The sequence below is a fragment of the Crocodylus siamensis genome, chromosome 2 (genome assembly GCF_052110815.1).
Source record: "Crocodylus siamensis isolate JL-2025a chromosome 2, ASM5211081v1, whole genome shotgun sequence".
NCBI lineage: Eukaryota > Metazoa > Chordata > Crocodylia > Crocodylidae > Crocodylus > Crocodylus siamensis.
Window position 1 is genome coordinate 287285494 of NC_143396.1, and position 19857 is coordinate 287305350.

Sequence of the window (19857 nt, forward strand, 5' to 3'; positions counted from 1 at the left end):
CTTGTCAGTATTCAAGCTTGTGTTTTCTTCCCAGAAAGCTAGTCGTGTTTCCCCCCACCCCCCAGCTCAGCTAGCACGTTCGGTTCCTGCTGCCGGCCACGGATGAGGAGACACCACTTGAAGACTTCACAAAATGAGTGACATCAGATACCTGTGTTCGAAATAGAAGCAAGATCTCTGGTTGCAAACCTTCACCTCTGTCCCTGCAGAAGCAGCTGAAGTGCTGGTTAATCCCACTGCAGGTCATTGTAGTTGGTGGAGGTGAAACTACATGGCCAGGAAGGGAAAAAGCCTTTAACTTCCTTGCGGTAGTTTTTCCCCATGGAGCTGTTCTGTAAGCAGCACATCAGGCTTCTAGTTCAGGAGGGCATGCCCACAGGACACATCCTCCTCCACCTGCCCACATCTGCTCTCCCAGGCCTGACCTTCAGGATACTCCCAACCCCACAACCTTTACTACCGCTGGTCCCCTTCAGGGAGAGGGAGGGAAGCCCAGAAACCGTTGTGGAAGAGGTGGAGCCTTGGGCATTTTAACACGCATCTGCATTGTCTTGTGGATGGGCCATTCTGGGCACAAAGCTAGCAATGCAAGCATGACCTGCTTTGGGCTAGGGCTAGTGCAGGTGAAGGAGAGAACCTCCTCCCCTCTTCCTCTGGTTATTTGGGAGTTCCCCTTTTAAGCACTGAATATTCTGAAACCGTGGCCTGCAATGTGCCTAAATGCAATTATATTTAAACACCTTAAATGACATATGAAGTACAATGGTATAATGGAAGGCTCTCTTGAGCCACAGGGCCCAGCCCCCTGCATTTGCAAGCAGTCATTTACCACAGGAATCCCCCAAATTGTCGATTCCTCACGCACATCATCTAGACGCAAGCTCCAAACACCATACAACAGGGGTAGCCAACCTGCGGCACAGGCAGCATCTGCGTATAGCACATGGCAGATCAGGGAGGAGACAGGCAACGTGGTAGCAGATAGGGCAGCAAGCAGAAGGCAAAGCAGCAGATCAGGAAGGGAGCACAGGACAGGAAGCAGAAAGCAGAGCAACAGATAGGATAGAGGAAGGGGATCAGACTGGCACTCGGGGAGGGTGTGGAGCTCATTTGCAATAAGCCTACCAACACGGTTGCTCCCTGCTGCCATACAACATGCTAGGGGAGAGATGAGGACAGAGCCAATACCCTGCCCCCGACTACTTCCCTGTAGTTGCATTCAGATGTTCCCAAGATCCTAGGAAAAGGGCGATGCCCCTTTCTAGAGGAAGGCAAACAAAACCCAGGTCTCTGGTTTCTACTCTTGTAGCACCTAGGAGCCCCAACTGTGGGACAAGGCTCTTCCAAACAGACTTGAAAGGACTGCAAGACAAGACCCAAGCAGCAAGTCCCTGGGAAAGTACAGAGCAGTGGTGAGATGCTACTGAGCGGCAGGTGTGAGGGTCTCAGCAGGCCAGCAGCTGAAGCCCTCAGACTTCTGTAAGCATCACTGCAAACAAGTCTTTTAAGGAGGGATCTGAAGGGGAGCAAAGTGGCTTTGCAGGTGTTTCCAAGTGCACAAGGGGAGCATGGGAGAAAGCACAAGATGTCAGTGTAGCAAGGGGGATGATGGAGGTAATTGTTAAGAGTTTGATGCTGGAGGCACAATGATGGATACACGGAAGGAAGGATTTGAGTGCAGAATAAGAGAAGCAATGGAGCAAAGCAGGCAGATGTTCGCAAGGACTAGGAAAGGTAGCTTTGCAGTAGCATTCTGGGTAGATGCGAGTGGTTCAAGACTGCATTTGCCAAACCAGAGACGTGAGATAAGAGCCTGGTCAAGGGCGTTCTAGGTGTGTGCAGCAGAGGAAAGGCCCTGCTTTGAGAGGGTATGTAAAAAAAAGAAATGCAAGATTTAGACATAGTCTGACTGTGAAAACATAGAAACAGGGTCAAAGATGATGCCCAGGTGGGCCCAAGTGACAGGCAGGATGGTGATGTTCCCCACAGCAAGGGAGAAAGATGCAAGTGGAAATGGGGTCCCATTTTAGCTGAACAGAGTACAGACACTTAGAAGTCAGAGAAAAGGCTGATCCTGTGTGCATGGATAAGGTGACCCATGAAAAGGTAAGAGGGAGAGGGGAAGGGTTCAAGGGCAGAGCCTGTGAAGCCCACACTGAAAGCTTGAGGGGAAGAGGAGCATCCTCTGAAGGTCTCACTGAAGTCACAAATGAAAAGATGCAAGAAAATGACCAGGAGACTGTGGGGTCCATGAAATAAAGGGGAGTGTGGATAATCGTGCCCTATACGCCAAGCTCGTACCAAATCTATCGTGTTGCATGCTGATGGTCATTTAGTAGTCAGTACAGTAATACGGCAGGGTCCTTCCACCTTTAGCTAACAGCATGGAGCTCTAAGCCCCTCCTGTTAATACCAGTGATCACTGGCGCAGCACAGGTACAAATCTGTGCATCTACCTGGACCTCAGAGCATGTTTTTCAAAGCTGTCTTTACTTAGACACACTGGATCTGCCTGAGAAGCCGAGGCACACCCAGCCAAACTGCCAATTCAGGTGGCCTTGCACATACAGCATCATCGCAGAAAGGTTTCACGTTTCCACAGCTTCAAGTCGGAATGAAATGTCCATGTTCAGGTGCCACCCTGCCGTGAGCTGCATAAAGCTGAACCAGGAGACATGCCTAGTCTGGGTTAGTGCACCACGCTTTGCTTTTCCTTTCTTAAGGAAGGACCTGAACAATGGAACCGTTATAAAATGAGGAAATAAAGTTTAATATCCTGTGCAATAAAATAAATGATCTCATTGCTTTGATGCTGGAATTAAAAAAAAAAAAAAAAAGCCACCAGGGAGCAGGCTGTTCACAAAAGAAAGATGCAACGCACACTTTATGCATTAGGACACTGCATCGTCTTAGTCTAAGAAAGAACCCAGCCCGCCTTGATTAGCCTGAAGGCCGGAGGTACCCAACCTGCGTTACCATGTCTTCCATGAATTAATGACAAAGGACTGGTCAGTGCTCTTGTCAACTGATTGATTTTTCTTCAGAAGAATCTTCATTTGGGCGCAGACGTTTAGAGGCCGGTTCCTCTGGACTCACTGGAACAAGATCAAAAAGGGGTAAGTTATTTCACAGGCAACAAAAGAAATCTATACAATGGTGTCTGCACTGAACTACTGGAGTCGCGACACTTGGACATATCACTGAGACAAGTCAAGTCAAAGCAGAGAGCCAGAGTGGGCAGTCTGACCTGCGTGGAGCTGGAGCAGAGAAGCAGTGTGGGGAACTGGAGACCAACCCTGGCTGTGGTAGCTGAAGGAGTTCCCTGCACTGAATGGAGAAAGCGATACAAGAGGCTGGAGGAATTGTGAGTAGGCCCAGGAGGCTGCAAACTGAAAGAAGCTCGCAGAGCTGAGCAGAAGCCTGGGGAGAGCTTAGAGAAGGCAGCCCAGCTGCAGCTGCACTGGACTGGGTTCTTTATGCTGCTGTTTTGGTTGAAAGACATGGGAGGAAAGGAGACCACTAAAGGTGACCTGCAGAGGGGCTTAGATTACTGTCGAGTCAGTGGGCTGCCGGAGGCCCCGTGAACCATGACCCGGTGGCCAGAGCCCGAGCAGTGGTGCAGAGCAGGACACCCAGGACCACCATTCTGGTTCTCTAGAGGTCCTTTCCAGAGTTATTAATAACAGCAAAGATGCAGCAGGCAAAGCCAGGGTGATACCTGGAGTGAGACCAGAGTGGAAGGAGCAGGATTAGAGTGGCTGCAAGGAGATGCTGCTCCCACTGCTAGTGACAGATCCCATTTCAGAGGGGAGGTTTAAGCCAAAACAGAGCTAAAAGATGTGAATTGGAGTAGCTGACCTGAGGATGCACGGTTCCACTGAACTTGGGAAGGGTTTCAACAGATACTTCTGGGAGTGCAGGTGGCTATATAAGCATTTCCCTATTAAAATGGGTAGGACCTGATTCTGTTCGCTTGGAGGTTTCAGTCCTAAACTGACTCCACGCAGCTACAGAACCCACCATGCAGATGGGCCCCAACATGCAGGAGAGGGACTAAGACAATAACATCATTGTGCCCGAGTTGAAAGTTAGCTCCAGATTCATCTTAATCCTCTCTCTAATGTACCCCTGACTTCCTTTCTGAAGTGTCAAGGCTGTAGCTCGCCAGCGCTAAGAACTGAGCAGCATGAATCTAGGACTTACCTTCAGGAGGGCACTGCCTCTTGTACAGCACATCAGCTGGGACCTGGAAACTAATGCACAGCATTTCCTTATTTGGTGCCACATTTCTCACCAGTCGAACAGAACAGCGTCCCTCTAAGGATGTTCCCAAGAAAGCTTCTGCTCTGTCTTGAATGTCTTTGGCAGGATTATCGTGTTTGGAGAAGCTGTAACAGTGCACTGTGGGAAGGAGATTGGAACTGCATGGCTCCCCGTCTAAGAGATGCTTGAAAACATCCAGAAATTCAACAGCCAAAGCTGGCAAATTCATGACTATATGTAGAGAGCTTTCCTTTTCTTTTACTGAAAGCGAGAGCTCTTCAGTTAGCTGTTCTTTCACAGGCCCCCTGAGGAAATCCCGACCATCCATGTTAAAGACTTGTACTGTTCTGTCCACCTTGTTCAATTTACAGTTGTGCTGAAGCCATTTGTAGGAGTCAGGGTTTAGATCATTTGCAAATACTCTGCACTTCTTCCTGGCTGCTAGGATGGCAAAAGGTCCAACCCCAGCAAAAACATCAAACAGAACATCCCCCGGCTTTAACAGGTCGACGATGCGGCTGTGCTCTGTGCTCAGGCGTGGGTTCCAATACACTTTGGAGAAGTCAAATTCATATTGGATGCTGTTTTCTTTAACCTGAAAGTCCAGGACATTGGGTTAAACATCTCATATTCAGATTCCAGACACATGCATGTTTAAGCACCGTAATTAATTTACTGCAGCAAAAAAGAAAACATGTTACTAAAATGGAATGGGTAGATTGATATTCACACTATTGATGGAACAAATGAGTCTTGTGTGAGCAAAATAAAATTTTTGTCCCTGGCTGGCACTCTTCCCTTTCTATGGAAGGGCCACGGAAAGATGCTCTAGCCACTGTAGGGAATTTTTCAGTGTCAATCCAGCTATCTGGCCTGCATTTGTATAAACTGGCAAGCAGAGGGGAAGCAACTTTGAAAGAATCATAAAAAAAAAATTCCTTAGTCCCTTCAAGGGCTTTACAGCAGGATGCCAGCTGCTTTACCGCTAGCTGGTTTCAAAAGGGGATGCCTCAAGCCCTCTTTTGCATCACAAGTCCATAGTGACTGTCTGAAGGACAGACAATACAAGAATGACAGATCTAAGCTACATGGGACTCAATTCTACAACGTTTTGTAAGGGCACTGCACCTGGCCTCTGCAGATAGCAGACATCAAGCACCTGAGTCCCATCCAACAGGAAACTTGATGACCGAAGTCCTTTGAATGGACAAAAGATGTAATATAACACCAAAAGGAGGTGGATAGTTTAGACCACTGCACAAGTTTATGGCTAATAATGAGAATTACTGCATCATTTCAACTGCTAGTTCCCAAACCATAGTTTACATTCTGGTGCCAACAGTGTGAGAATCTCTACAAGACTCCAGCCTCACTGAAATAAAAAGCTAATACTGTCTTTGCGATCTTAAATGAAATCTGATGCTTTATATTCCAAGTAGATCTCGTATCTACATGTGCAGAAAACTTTGCTGCACCAAACTAGAAAATTGCTTTGTTTCAGACTATAAATTTAGTTTAAGCAACCATTATCCACTGTTTCATTTAACTCCCATGTGAACCTCAGATACCCAATTTAAGGAATTATATTTTGCACTTAAATAAAGTGCCTTTCATCCCAAGGACCATAACACACGTTATTAGTGTGAGTTTTATCATCACAGGCTTTTGCTTATGCCACAAAGTGGGTCAGTGGTAAAGAGCAGCACTCAAGTCTCAGTCCTATTTTCCAGTCACTGCAGGTGAACACACATTTATCTTCTTGGGCAAATACATTTTTACAATGCAAAATAGCCCTCATATGCTTCTGGGTAAAAGACCAGGAGATTCTAAATAAGGATCACTGTCGAAATCCATTACTCGACCCAGATTTGAATGGGTGGTAAAACCTATAAAAACTGAAATAATGCTTAGCTACATCATCCCTATGAAGATGATCTTAACAGGGCCATTATTTCATTCCCCATAGGCTGGGATGTGTGAAACATCACACAGCTGTCAGGTATTGAGAACCACAGGAAGAAAAGAAAGAGTTTAAAAAGTTTTCTAGCATCTTTCAATTGTCCCTGCTTTTCTACTGCACCTGCATTGTAGGCCTTGTTTAAAACCTGGCTGTGCTCGAGGAAATAGGAAAAAACCATACCATACCTTTGTCATCATGTTGGTCTCCCCAGCTAGGATCTCCATTTGAAAATTTCGGTAAGTATTATCAATGGTGTTGATTTTATTTACTACACAGGTGATTCCTGGATTTTTGTCAATGATAACCTGGCCTGAAAGAAACCAATATATTCAAATCTCAAGTGTTGCTGTTGTACCCAGTGATACACCCAGCACAGCAAAAAAGCAGAGGGGTGCTCAGGACCCCCAGCATTGCTACAGCTTTAAATTCCTGTTATACAGTTTGTGGTTATTTATATTATACAACTAACATTTAGTAAAATGGAAATTTAGTTGCATTTCAAATATACATTTGCTTTGGTAATGACCTACAAGCGAAATCATTCACACTATGGGCAAATGTATCTAGTAACCACTTTAAAAGGGCAGCATGCATCAGCTGTTCTCTCTAAAACAGGGACACTCAATCTCCCGCCCATGGGCCAGATTTGCCCCATGGCACCTTGTCACCTAGCCTGTGGGGCTCTCCAAATTTGGCAGCGGGGGAACAGTGCCACTGCTTCCCTACTGCCAAATCTTCTGACCTGTGGAGATTCCCAGGCCCGGCGCAGTGTCCGATCCCAGTGAGCAGAGGTGGGTGGGGATGGCACTGCATCCATGAAGCCCAATGTGGTTGGCACAGGGCCCCTGGGACCCAATCCTGACACACGGCAGGCTGGAGGAGGCAGTGCTGGGCCCCCAAGCTCCAATCCTGGCATGAGGGACAGGGAGGAGGCAGTGCCAGGAGGGGGTAGTGCCAGACCCCAGGGCCTGATTCAGTTCATAAACAGACCCTGTGTCACTCATCTGACCCATAGAGCCACAAGGCTGAACGTCACTGGTCTGCTGGATGCTGTAGCAATTGCAGTTAGTGAACTGTTAATGTTGAAAGGGTTTTCTGACACTTGTATCTCTATGGGATCATGCAGATGTAACAGGTCCATGGTAACATTTACTAGTGACATAATTATTACAGCTATCATTGTATACTCTCAGTGTGGTAGGAATTAGTTCCCCTCGTGCCACCACAGAAGTTTCACAAAGTCCCCCACAATGCAAATACCTGACACTGAAAAACAAAAGGAATCACAAGATCATAGAAAATGAGAGTTGGAAAGGATCTCAGGAGGTCACATCTAGTCCAACCCCTGCTCCAAGCAGGACCAGCCCCAACCAGATCATCCCAGCCAGCGCTTTGTCTAGCCAGGTCTTAAGACCCTCCAAGGATGGAGAGTCCACAACCTCTCTGGGCAACCTGTTCCAGTGCTTTACCTTCCTAGTGAGAAAATTCTTCCTAATATCTAACCCAAACTTCCCTTGCTGCAATTTGAGCCCATTGCTCCTTGTTCTGTATCTGCCACCACTGAGAACAGACCAGCTCCTCTTTGAAACCCCCCTGCAGGGAGCTGAAGGCTGCTATTAAATCCCCCCTCAGTCTTCTCCAGATTAAACAAGCCCAGTTCCCTCTTTTCATCAGTCATGTCCTCCAGCCCCCTGACCATTTTTGTTGCCCTCCACTGGACTCCCCAATTTTTGGCTACATCCTTTCAGTAGCGGAGGGCCCAAAACTGGACACAGTACTACAGATGTGGCTTCCCCATTGCCAGACAGAGGGAAGAATCACTTCCCACTGAGCTAAATCCTCAGTGACTGTTCCTGCTCTTCAGGGAACCTATGTAGCCCACAAAGGGTTAATCTGTTCCCCCTGGCTTCAGCTCCCCTCACTGTAATCAGGATCTCCAGACTGCCAGGCCCCTTCCCTGGCTTTTATTTCCTGCCCCTTTCCCAAGAAGCAGAGTAGGGAAGGACCGGGTTGTGTGGCTAAGTGCAGCCTGCAGTGCTGGAGGAGCCATGGCCAAGAAGGTGAGGTGTGGGGTGGCCACCCCACTGCATGGCACAGTGGTGGAGGGGCTGCCTTCTCCAAAGTGCCAGGGGAGCTTGCAGCTAGGGTGCTGAGGCTACTAAATTGGACAGCCTGGTGAATACAGCAGATCTTAGGAGACCTGAGAGCTCCTCCTAGTTCTGCTACTGATCCACGGGGCAAGTGACACCTAGAAACTGCCATGATATACCCAGTAAACTCTCATTTTCCTTCAGGGATCAGATTAATTTTGTAGCTCAATGCAATTTGTACAATCTTTGAAGAGGAATGAATTGGGAACCCAGAAAAGTAGCAATGTCACCAATTCGCAGGACAGACTGCAGCAGGGAACTACAGCTGCCACATAAAAAGAGATGCATCATCTAGCTCCAGTGTTGGATCCTGCTGCCGCCAGACACTTGAGTTCAGCCTGACTATTCGCTTTTGTTTGCTGAGGATCAAGGTCAAAGCCAATGCTTGGTGAATGCAGGCTACTACTTTTATTGGATTAGGCTGTTTGTCTAATTTAGTCTAAGTATTTGTTTTTAAACACAAGGCTGCCATAGGTCAGAAGACCTACGGCAAAGCATCCACGCCAGAAGATAGGCGGGTGATCCAGGCTGACCTGGACAAGCTCAGCAAACGGGCGGACGAGAACCTGATGGTGTTTAACACCGAAAAATGCAAGGTTCTCCACCTTGGGAGGAAAAACCTGCAGCATCCTTATAGGCTCGGCAGTGCTACGTTGGATAGCACTACAGAAGAAAGAGACTTGGGGGTCATCACTGACCACAAGATGAACATGAGCCTCGAATGCGATGCTGCGGCTAGTAAAGCGACCAAAACGCTGGCTTGCATCCATAGATGCTTCTCGAGCAAATCCCGGGACGTCATTCTCCCCTTGTACTCGGCCTTGGTGAGGCCGCAGCTGGAGTCCTGTGTCCAGTTTTGGGCTCCACAATTCAAAAAGGATGTGGAGAAGCTTGAGAGAGTCCAGAGGAGAGCCACGCGCATGATCAGAGGGCAGGAAAACAGATCTTACGATGACAGGCTGAGAGCCATGGGACTCTTTAGCCTGGAAAAGCGCAGGCTCAGGGGTGATCTGATGGCCACCTATAAGTTTATCGGGGTGACCACCAGGATCTGGGGTAACGTCTGTTCACCAGAGCGCCCCAAGGGATGACGAGGTCGAACGGTCACAAACTCCTGCAAGACCGTTTCAGGCTGGACATAAGGAAGAATTTCTTTACTGTCCGAGCCCCCAAGGTCTGGAACAGTCTGCCAGCGGAGGTGGTTCAAGCGCCTACATTGAACACCTTCAAGAGTAAATTGGATGCTTATCTTGCTGGGATCCTATGACCCCAGCTGACTTCCTGCCCTTTGGGCAGGGGGCTGGACTTGATGATCTCCCGAGGTCCCTTCCAGCCCTAATGTCTATGAAATCTATGAAAGTCAGAGAAAAACTAGAAAGGTGCCTAAAGTCCTCCCTGTGAATAATGGCAAGCTGTAGCAATTGTTAAAATGACGCTTATCTACTTGTACACCTCCCAAAGCTTTTTTTATTTATTTTTTTTTTTTTTACATACCAATCAAATGTTTGTAGGGCAGCTGATGATCTCTGAGATTCAAGTGAGCTATATGGCCAACTCTGCTAAATCCAGAGGTGACATCTTGGCCTTCTGGGAGCACCGCTTGGAAGATTTCCTCTGCCTTGAAAAAGTCGTAAGTGAATTCCACGTCACGCTTGGATAGTTCAGGAATAATATCAAACTGTTCTAATATTTTTCGGTCAGCTTCTCCCAGGGAACCTTCTGATGACATTTTATGGGGATCCAACAAAACAAGTTTATGGTGTTCATCTTCTGGATCATCAATCACTCGCTTCAGACCCGCCCGGTGCAGCACCATGTGTTTCAGAGATTTCAACAGCCTGTTTATGATTTCTTTTTTCACCTTGAGAACAGGAACAGTAATTGTTTTTTTGAAAGCAGCTCTGTCAAGTATTGTCATTCCACGTACATCAGGATGTGGTGAATATAGTTCAGGATCAATTTTATTCTCTACAGTTTCATGCATCCTAAAGGAACTATTTCTTTGAACGTCTATAAAAAGTCCAGAGAGTCTGTCAAAATGTTGTGCCAAGGGCTTCCAAGCTGTTGAAAATGATGTATTCAAGGCAGCTGTTCCAAAACATGTAGTTGTCAATAGTCTAGCACAGCATCCATGTAATCTCCATAAAATCCTAGAAGGGAAATTATTCATTTTATAGACATTGTGTAATCATTCCTATTTAAAAAAATAAGGCTGCAAATCAGGCAGATTTGCTGTTCTCTCAAAATAAAGCTTCCTTTTGCATCAAATCATTCACAATAGTTTTGTAAAGCTCTATTATTATGAACCACATCCCAAGAATTTCTATCTCCTGGCAAACTGTGTAAAGCCAAAAAATATATTTCACAGAATCACAGAGAAAACTACCATAACAGAAGTACTCGTGTTGCAGCCCTGACAGATTCTAGCAAATCTGCAAATTCTGCTAAATGCCTGTCACCGACTGTCTCAGACAGCAGATGAGGAGAAGAGGAGGAAGAAGAAAAAGAACAGGAAAACAGAGCCGACAGGGACCTCAGGAGATCATTTAGTCCAATCCTCCATCTGAAGCAGGATCCTCCCTACATAAACTACCTCAGACAACTGTTCTATCCAGTTGGCTCTCAAGAAATGTTAATGATGGAGATTCTACAATTTCTTTAAGCAGTTTATTCCAGGACAACCATTCTTAAGTAATGGACATGATTTTTATGCCAAATGGAGGATGACTTGTGCTTGCTTTAATAGACCCAATATTGCCTCCTTAAGTCAAAGGGGAAATAATCCCACTGATTTAAACAGCAGTATTATTGGCCCCTCTGGTATATCATTCACTGCTGCTGACAATGCTAATCAAGCACTAGAAACAGACTACAGTCGTGCCAGTGGTCACAAGCAGAACCACTCCTCAGAGGTTCAGCTGACTCCAGTGAACGAGCTACCATAAAAACTGGTACAGGAGTGTGGTCTGCCTGAAGTGCTTCCTTTATAGGATATTGCAGGATGTTCTCTCCCCCCGCACCACTCACCATGTATAATGTGAGGTTCTTGGTGTTACATGCATGGTACCGGTTCTATCTAGCTCTTCATATTGTGCCCACAGTGCAGTATCTGATGTCTGGGCCACATTGTCTCCCCACAGTGTTGGGGATTTGTCTGAACATAAGGTCAATGGAACAACTTTATGTCAGCTGTTGCAAACATTTGTTGTTGAAGCTTTTGCTTGCTGTGACCAATCTACCCTCATACCACTTTGCCTCTTTTGGCTTTTGTCCCTCTTCAGAGTTATCAAAGGCTGCAGTGTGGTCAGAGTGGGCACACACTGGTAACTGGGAGCTCTCATAGTGCAAGCTGAGTTTTGTGGAAGAAAAAAACCAAAGCCTGGTTCAGCAGACAGTGAAGTCTTCACTTCCAGCCCTTAAACTCAGTCAGCTACTAGCATGGCCACCTGCTTTAAGGGTTTTCTTATTGGTAATGAAAGCACTTATCTTTTAGAGTGTTGCAGCAAATCCCAGCTCATGCAGCTTTCTCCATCTCGCTAGGTTTTTCCCACCCCTGTCAACTACTCCCAAGTGGGAACATTGATTTAGGTAATGCTCTTGAGAACCTCCCAGTGCCGCTTATGCTTTCTGGTTATTCATTATCATGGCCCCTCTCATCACACAGCAGAAGCCCACCGTGTTAAGTCAGAGTCATTCTGATTTATGGCAACATGAGCTAGGGGAAGATGCTCTTTTTTCCAGGGTTTGCAGGAAATCCACCTTTCCTCTCTGACATAGCCTACCTTAGAGCCATTTGTGTCCCCTTCCTCACCTGCACACTACACATAACTCCCTCCTAGAGAACATCCCTTGACATTATTCTGCCAGCAGACATGGGTTGTAGAGGAGGAACTCAATCAGACACTCCTTCCCACTATTACCTGCACTGGCTGCCAGTAAAACAACAGCAAACACCCAAAAAGACTATTCCCTTCAAGGTTCAAGCCCAAGGGCATCAGACATAGGGCCCATGACATGGATACAGCCCCTGGAGCCCTATGATCTAGATCTTGGGTCTTAGACTGACCCTACATGTGGGTTGTGGAGGCAGCTCAGTGTGCAGGATGAACCCAGCACTGTGTGCAACACAGGGGGTTGGTCCAGGCCACACGCTGCATGTGGCACAGGGGTGCACACTGCACGGGGGGGCCCTGCCGAACTAGCCCTATGTGTTGGCTCCGTGTCCAGTCTCAATCTGACTTGCACACCAGCCCAGGACTGATGAGGCCTCACCTGGATTGCCGTATGTAGTTCTGGACCCTACACTTTCAGAAAGACATGGCCATTTAGGGAAGAGTTTGGCACAGGGCAACAACAATGATTAGGAACCTGGGAGAAAAGGCTCAAAGAATGAGTTATTCAGCCTGAAACAAAAAATCATAGAAAAGTGGGGCTGGAAGGGACCCCCAGGCCAACCCCTGTCTGAGGCAGGATCATCCTTATCCAAACCATCGTGTACAATCAATCGTCTAACCTCTTAACAAAACTACACAAGTCATCACACCCGAACCTGCTACAGCAAGGAAACTGCAGTGGCCGATGTCCTGCTGCTGTAACAGGCCATTAATATACACTCAAGAGACCCCAGTTAGAGACTGTGCCCCCCTCTGCAGAGGAAGGCAACCCCCACCCTTCAGAGGACTGAGGGGTGATTTGATCAGTCTCCAAGGACCCAGAGGTGATGACAGAGAGGATGGGGACAGGCTTTTGTCTGTGGCAGCAGGGACAGGACTAGGAGCAACGGCCTCAGGTGGCAGCAGAGGAAACTGAGGCTGGAGGTTCGGAGGAGCTCCCCAACTGGAAGCACTAGCACCGGCTGCCTCGGGAGTTGTAGGAACTCCAGCCTCGCAGGTTTTCACGAGCAGGTCGGCCAGAGGCTGGGCTGCAAGGCTCCGGCAGGAACAGGAGGCCGCGCTAGCCACGACCTGGAAGGTCCCTTCCAGCCCGGCTGCCCTGTCCACACCCTCCCTGGGGTGGTGAGGCTGGTCCAAGCCAGGGCAAGTACAGTGTGTGAAGGGGCCGGGGCCAGGGCCTGGCTGCACGGCCGTTCATGTCGGCCTCCCAGCCCCTGCATGGGGCGGACCATAAATCGGATTGGCCAATAAGGAAGGAGCCAGCCGAATCGGATCGGCCAATAAGGAAGAGTGAATCAAACTGGACGGGCCAATAGGGAAGGCATGAATCAAATCGGCTCAGCTAATAAGGAGCTGAGTGGATTCGGATCAGCCAATAAGGAAGAAGTGAATCAAATCAGATCAGCTAATTAGGAGCAAGTCGATCAGCCAATAGGGAAGGAGTCAAATCGGATCAGCTAATAAGGAGCTGATCGACTAGCAGGGATCGACTGAGATCCGATCGATCGGCAGGGATCGCCTCAGGCCCCGCCCCGCCCCGTCCCCTCACAGCGGGGGGCTCCCCACGCCCCCGACCCCCGCGCGCGCCCCTCACCTCATGCCACCGCCGGCCTGCGAGCCCCGCCGGCGTCATCGAGCCGCGCCCGGCCGTGACGGCATCCGGCAGCGCCTGTCCCCGGCTCGGCTCTGCCCCCGGGGGGGCGGGGTCTCGCCTCAGCCCCGCCTCCAGCCTGTAGCCCGTTCCCCTCGAGCGGCCGCCGGCCGGGCCGGACCGGACCGGACCGTACCATGCCGCGGGGGGCCGCCGCCGTCAACAGCGAGCGCGGCTGGTACCTGTCGGCGCCGCAGCGGGAGGGCGGCGAGGAGGAGGAGGAGGAGAGCGCGCCGCTGTTGCCCGCCAGGGTGCGTGGGGGGGAGTTCTACCGTATTGACGTGATACAACCCGCAGCCTCAGAACGGGGAGGGGGCTTTGTACCGTATTTACCCCATACAGCCGCAGGCCCAGGGCTGGGTCTTGCTGCGGGGCGGAGTTGTACTGTATTTACCCGAGACAAGCTGCAGCCCCCAGGGCTCTGGGGGGAAAAGGCAGGTGCTTAGCCTTGCTGTTGGGAAGGGGAAGGGGTGGGGCCTCGTGCTGTATTCACCCAACACAGCGCACCCACTCCCACAGGCAGCGCTGGACCCTTCCCCCCCACCCCGTGTACACGGGCGCAGCCTGTCCGTGGGAGGGGAGACTGCAGGGGGCTGTTGCCTGCTGAAATGTTCTTTATTTGTATTTTTGAATTTTAATTTTTGAATGTCTTTTTTTTTGCTAACTCAGTGCATTTGTTCTGTTCGCAGGCGCCCCCGGATCGCGGGAGCTCCTTTGGTTTTGCAGTGTTTAATTTAATGAACGCCATCATGGGAAGCGGGATACTTGGCTTATCCTATGCCATGGCCAACACGGGGATCATGGGTTTTAGGTAAGACAATGCCCTGTGAAAGACCGAATGAATTAAAAAAGAAAAAAAAGCTCTCATTGCTGCACATAACCTGTTTCTCTGGGTAATTAAGAGCAAACTGAGCTGTGGAGGCTCATGTGTGGGAGAAATGAGTTATATTGCATAAGACCTGGATGGCTTAGGCCTTTTCCATTAGCCAGTGAAGCTCTGGGCTCCTGTGTTATGTATCCAAATCCGGCCTGTGTGCACAGTGACCAGAACCCAGCTTAAATTGCTGTCTCTAGCAATGTATTGGGTCCAGCTCCATTCCCGGTGCTGAGATGCTTCCGTCACGATCTTCCTTCGTTCTGGAAACGAAGAGTGGAGCTACGTGCGTGTTTCAGTGCTATGGGAGAGGTTTTATTGTCTGCAGTGATTATACGGAGGATGGAAGCCTTCAGGTTGTCCCTCCGATTCCTTCCATAAGTGTCAAGTTTGCTAGTTTATATGTGCATGCATATCCCAGATTTACTGTGTGTGTATCTCAGTTGGGATTTGAAAGGATTAACATAGGTTGCCTTTGCCCTCCGTAGGCAATGTACTCTAACGGAGATAACAATGTGAAGAGTAAGGAAACAGCAAATGCTGAGTAGGCCGGTCACCATATGAACTATAGTCAGCAGACAGCCATAAAATGAGGAAATCCTGTCTCGTGATAGATTCTTTCTTGTGAAAGAATCTCCGTTTAAAAAAAATTTGTTTTTCAGATATTGCCTAAAATGTCAATATTTTGTATTTTAGTATCTTGCTGCTGATTGTTGCCAGTCTTGCTGCTTACTCTGTATTTCTGCTGCTTAATATGTGCATTCAGACAGGTAAGTGAAGAACATGTGCTGAACATTAATTTGTAGTATATTTGTGTCTCTTCTACATGTCAAAGGCGTGACCCTGCAAATTAATTTTTATAACTGTGTCTTCCTATGTGATATTATGCATAAATCACTCAAGCTGTAATATTTTAAGTTTTCATTTTCTTTGTTGTTTACTTTGTCATAGAGATGTGCATGTAAATGCAGAGTTGAAGTATTGCCATAAACTCAAAACCATTTGAGATAAAAAAAAATTTACATTTTCTGATTATTATGCAAAGTAGAATAGCTTGCAAACTTTCAGTACTCCTGAAATGAAAGGTCTTGTTTCTTTTAGCACTGTTTTTCATCTGTTAGATTGGACCAGTTTATCAGTTCAGGGAAAGCAACCACACAATCTTTTATATATTTATAAATGAAATATTAGGGGTAGCAGTAAACCTTTGATTGCCTGCCTGCATTTGTAATCTACGTTTGTTCACTTTGCTTATGGATACCTGTCAGCCTTAGTGACCTTATTGGATCATCATCCACCCCATTGCATTTCATCTGCACTTTTGGTTCTTGTCTTAAAAATGGTCTGATGTTGAATGTCATCTGATTGTGATGTGATAAAGTATTAAATTACCCTAGCTCTAAGCGGTTTATTTAGTAAAGATTTCAAAGAATAACCTCAAATTTTCTGCTACCTAATGGTTTTAATTCTTTCTTTTGTAAAACTGTTATTGCAACCTTAAGCTAGTCCCTTAATCTGATCTATATTGTAGCAAGAAGTTTCTGTCCCTAATCATCTGCCTTCTTATCGTTCCCATCTGTTCTCTTTTCTTGCCTTAAGGATGGTAGGAAAACTTCTCTTTCCTTATTGCCTTTGTCTTCCATAACTACCTTTGATCACTTGGATGACTGCTTCCTGATTCTGCTCAAGCGACAGCTGCTCCTGTCTTGTATATTTTCAGTAGAGGTAGGGTTATGTTTCTGTAAGATATTATTGACTGCGTGATACTTTTGGACTAAACTGTGGTCATCTTTTTCTCTCTAGTGAGTTAGGGTTCCAAGATTTGGGTTAGCCAGTAAGTAGCCTAGGAGTAAAAAGTTTTGAAAATTCCCCTTTATTGTGGTAATGGTGATTTTATATATATATACACGACTCTTCATAATCTTTTGATATATTTAATATTTCTCATGGGAGGTATCCATAAGGTAATAGGACTGGGTTTTAGGTGATGCAAGTTTTGTTTGCAGGTTGGCAGTAAACTTGCAACAGGCTAGTGGTGAACTTGCAGCTGGCCCCAGGTCTCTCAGCTTTGTCCATTCCCTATCCCTGAAACTTGGTTAATAAAACTTCTTAGTTTCATTAGTTTATAATGCTTTGTATAACGAGTTCAGAGAGCGGATGGAAAAACTCCTGTACATGCTAAGTGGGTATTATTTTTAGGATGCTGTTAGTAATTATCTTCATGGACGGCCCATTGCAAAGGAAATGCTGGAGGCAAGCCAAATGATGGGGGGAAGGGAAGAGGAAAAGGCTATTTAAAAAAGAAGGAAGGAAGAAAAATATTTAATGTTGTCAACTTTGAGGATGTAAACCATCGTTATATCCTGGGTCTCCAGATCATCGTCTAAGAGTAATGTTACAAGTCTAGGCATCCTTTTTAGTACAGATTGATTTAAGCAAGAAGCACCACCAGCATGACATGATGACAGACCCTTCAGTTAGCGATTGCTAATCAGCTAAGGTCTTGTTAGGTTTCACTGGCACCAGAAATATGCTTCAGTGCTGCACTAAGTAAAATTTGATTCAAATTCCTTGATTTTAAATTTACAAGCTTCAGTGTTTTCATGTGATTACTCTCAGTTTACACTTACTGCAGTTTGGTCAACAGTTCTTCTAGAACAAGTAAGTAACTTTTATGTAGGAGAACATTCCAGGTCTTCTAATAGGAAACTGTTAAGTCTAAAAGGTTATGAAGTTGACCTGCTAGGCTTTTATCTTGGTGAAATCTGCCGAATTCTTTATATGTGAGACCCCTTTTTCAAAACAACTGACTAAAAAAGAAGAAAAAAATTGCAGCAGGCTACGTTTCACGGCCAGCACTACAATAATAGGCTAAGACATAGTCCAGAATTAGAAGGAAAGAGGCTTTAGTTTCAATTAACATTAAGCCATGAATTGGGAAAACATTTTTAATGAATGAAAATCATAATGTTTGTAGTGTCCGTAAACTATCTATTAAGGCAACATCACATCATGGTCAGATAGGTTGGGGGACAAATGTAGAAAATAAACTATATACATCTGCCACTTCAGGTAAAGCTTCTCTATTAGTTGCACTATAGACAGAGATTGAGTTGTGTTAAGCACAGACATTTTAATCATCATGTCTCATTTTTAGTGATACATACCCAGGACACTGTGACATTAAGTCTAGTTGCTAGTAGTGACCAAATGGCTTGATATAGCCACATAGCCACTGTAGTTTATACCAGGATTTTGTGTGTTGATCACCAGTTACCATTCAGAATAGTTTATTACCCTTATCTGTTTTGGGGACTAACCTGTCAAAAAGCTGTACATATTCAGCAGGAGTAGAGATGTTTGAGCTGCTGCTACTACGTATGTTATATCTAACATATGTATTCATCAACCTTGCTAGTATCATAATGATCGGTTTAACCTCTCTTATGATAACTGGATGATTTCCATTCAGGGTTTCAGAAATCAAGTATTTTTTACTTATGTTGGGTAAAGTAAAACATACAGGGCCCCACAAAGACTGACCAATTAAACCAATTCAGCTTATTAATTTGCTCTTTACATTTTCAAATGAAACACATTTTTATATTTTTAAAAAATTAAGAACACCACGCTGTTCATGGGACTTCATTTCTAGCACAGATAAAGGGTTAATTCTGAAACTCTGAACTCCTGCATAAGCCTTTTCTCTTTCTGTTGATGATTTGTTCATTCCTTTCCCATGGGTATTTATTACGTATGTGTTCCTGCAGCAGTAGAAAGAACCCCTTCACAAGTATAGTGACTAGTTGGCCCTTTAGAATAATCTGTATTTCAAATGATCAAATGCCATATAAAGATACGAACAAGTAACAATACAGAATAGAACATAACCGGTCAGGTTTCTTACACTACTGCAGAACGTGAATAACTCCAAAGCTGATGGAGCGCATTTACACTGAGAGCAGACTGGCTCATCTTATTTTAGCGTACTGTTGATGGCAGTATTAGAGAGGTGTATATAAAACACAGAGCTTCTAAGAAGAATGAGCATTAGTTACGTCCTGTTGTATGTTACACTGACCTTGCTGGACTCGGAGCTTTACAGGCAGATAAGATTCTGCTTCTGTCTTGAACGTCACAATCTGAGGCTGTAGTCTGATCCACGTGGGTTTATTCTTAATGGAAGCAGGTGTCACCTGTAATTGTTTTTCTGCCACCATCAAACAAAAATGCTATGGGACAAAGCGAAAGCAAAAGGACATCCATACCCTTTTTCAAGCTGCAGTGTGGTTGCAATCAAAGGTAGCAATAACTTGTGCTGTTTTACTGCAGTGGGCATCTATTTGCTTTATGATGGAAGAGTGAGGACAGCCCAGACCTGCCCCAGGCAGGTGCTCTGGGGGCTTGAAGGGCCCGATCCTGTGCACCTTGTGAATTCCTCAGCAGAATCGGACCCATCAAGCCCTGGAAATGCCTGCCTGGATTCCCCCACTTATTGAGGTTGCCCAGTGGTGTACTGATGGGGGCCAGGGAGAGGCCATGGCCCCCAGGTGCTGGCCTGGTGGGGAGGCGGGTGCCGGTCAGAGAGGCCAGAGCGCCTCCCACATTTGGTTTGTGGCCCACCCGCCTGCCCAGTGGGTTGTGGCTGTCTTTGGCCATTCCACCTGGCATCCCTCCCCACATGCCTGGCGTGCCATGCTGATAATTCCCCCACGGACGTGCTGTGGGGCAGGAGGCAGGGCCCTGCAAAGGCTGATTTGCTTTGATCCCTGCACCCTGCTTGGATCATCCCGGGGGGACAGGGGGGGAGGTGCAAATGCAGGTGATGGCCACCAGGTGCTAGAGACCCTCGGTACACCACTGAGGTTACCCCTGGGATCTCAGGTGTGCACCTCCTAAGAAGGGAAACCCCAACTACTGAAGAATGCCCGGGATATCCTGGGAACATTTCAGTAAGTGCAGAAAAGCTGGGCAGGTCCTCCCAGGGTTGAGGCGCCCGATCCTGCACAGGATGGGGCTCTTCAAGTCCTAGGAGAACATCACCCTTTGTCCTGCAGCATCAACAG

The 19857-nt window shown here is 46.7% G+C and overlaps 2 protein-coding genes across 4 annotated transcripts in view; one reads left to right on the forward strand and one right to left on the reverse strand.

Moving 5' to 3' along the window:
- Nucleotides 1-18: 18 nt before the first annotated feature.
- TRMT5 (tRNA methyltransferase 5) lies at nt 19-13998 on the reverse strand. Of its 3 annotated transcripts, none has more exons than XM_090034314.1 (6): nt 13861-13998; nt 9868-10523; nt 6409-6533; nt 4204-4858; nt 2977-3095; nt 19-151 (listed from the first exon to the last, which is right to left on the reverse strand). In XM_090034314.1, exons 1-5 carry the CDS (start codon nt 13863-13865, stop codon nt 3022-3024), a joined length of 1515 nt encoding a protein of 504 aa, XP_089890440.1. In that variant the 5' UTR covers nt 13866-13998; the 3' UTR covers nt 19-151; nt 2977-3021. The 3 variants fall into 3 exon arrangements, 2 of the variants coding, with proteins under 2 accessions (XP_089890440.1, XP_089890439.1); XR_016440391.1 differs by having other exon boundaries at nt 38-151; nt 2968-3095; XM_090034313.1 differs by having other exon boundaries at nt 62-3095; nt 13861-13997.
- A 35-nt stretch (nt 13999-14033) lies between these two features.
- Nucleotides 14034-19857, forward strand: part of SLC38A6 (solute carrier family 38 member 6) — a 51810-nt gene continuing 45986 nt past the window's right edge. The window contains exons 1-3 of the mRNA XM_090034315.1: nt 14034-14168; nt 14607-14728; nt 15488-15561. Of these exons, the coding sequence (XP_089890441.1) occupies nt 14055-14168; nt 14607-14728; nt 15488-15561 (310 nt within the window). The 5' untranslated portion in view covers nt 14034-14054. The remainder of the gene's footprint in view (nt 14169-14606; nt 14729-15487; nt 15562-19857) is intronic.

What these genes read in the sequence shown, in the direction of transcription:
- TRMT5 (XM_090034314.1), bottom strand. An exon ending in AGACCAACATGATGACAAAG is followed by an intron (nt 4,859 to 6,408) that starts GTATGGTATGGT and finishes CTGGACTTTCAG; the next exon opens with GTTAAAGAAAACAGCATCCA. An exon ending in GAGGCAGTGCCCTCCTGAAG is followed by an intron (nt 3,096 to 4,203) that starts GTAAGTCCTAGA and finishes ATCTTGTTCCAG; the next exon opens with TGAGTCCAGAGGAACCGGCC.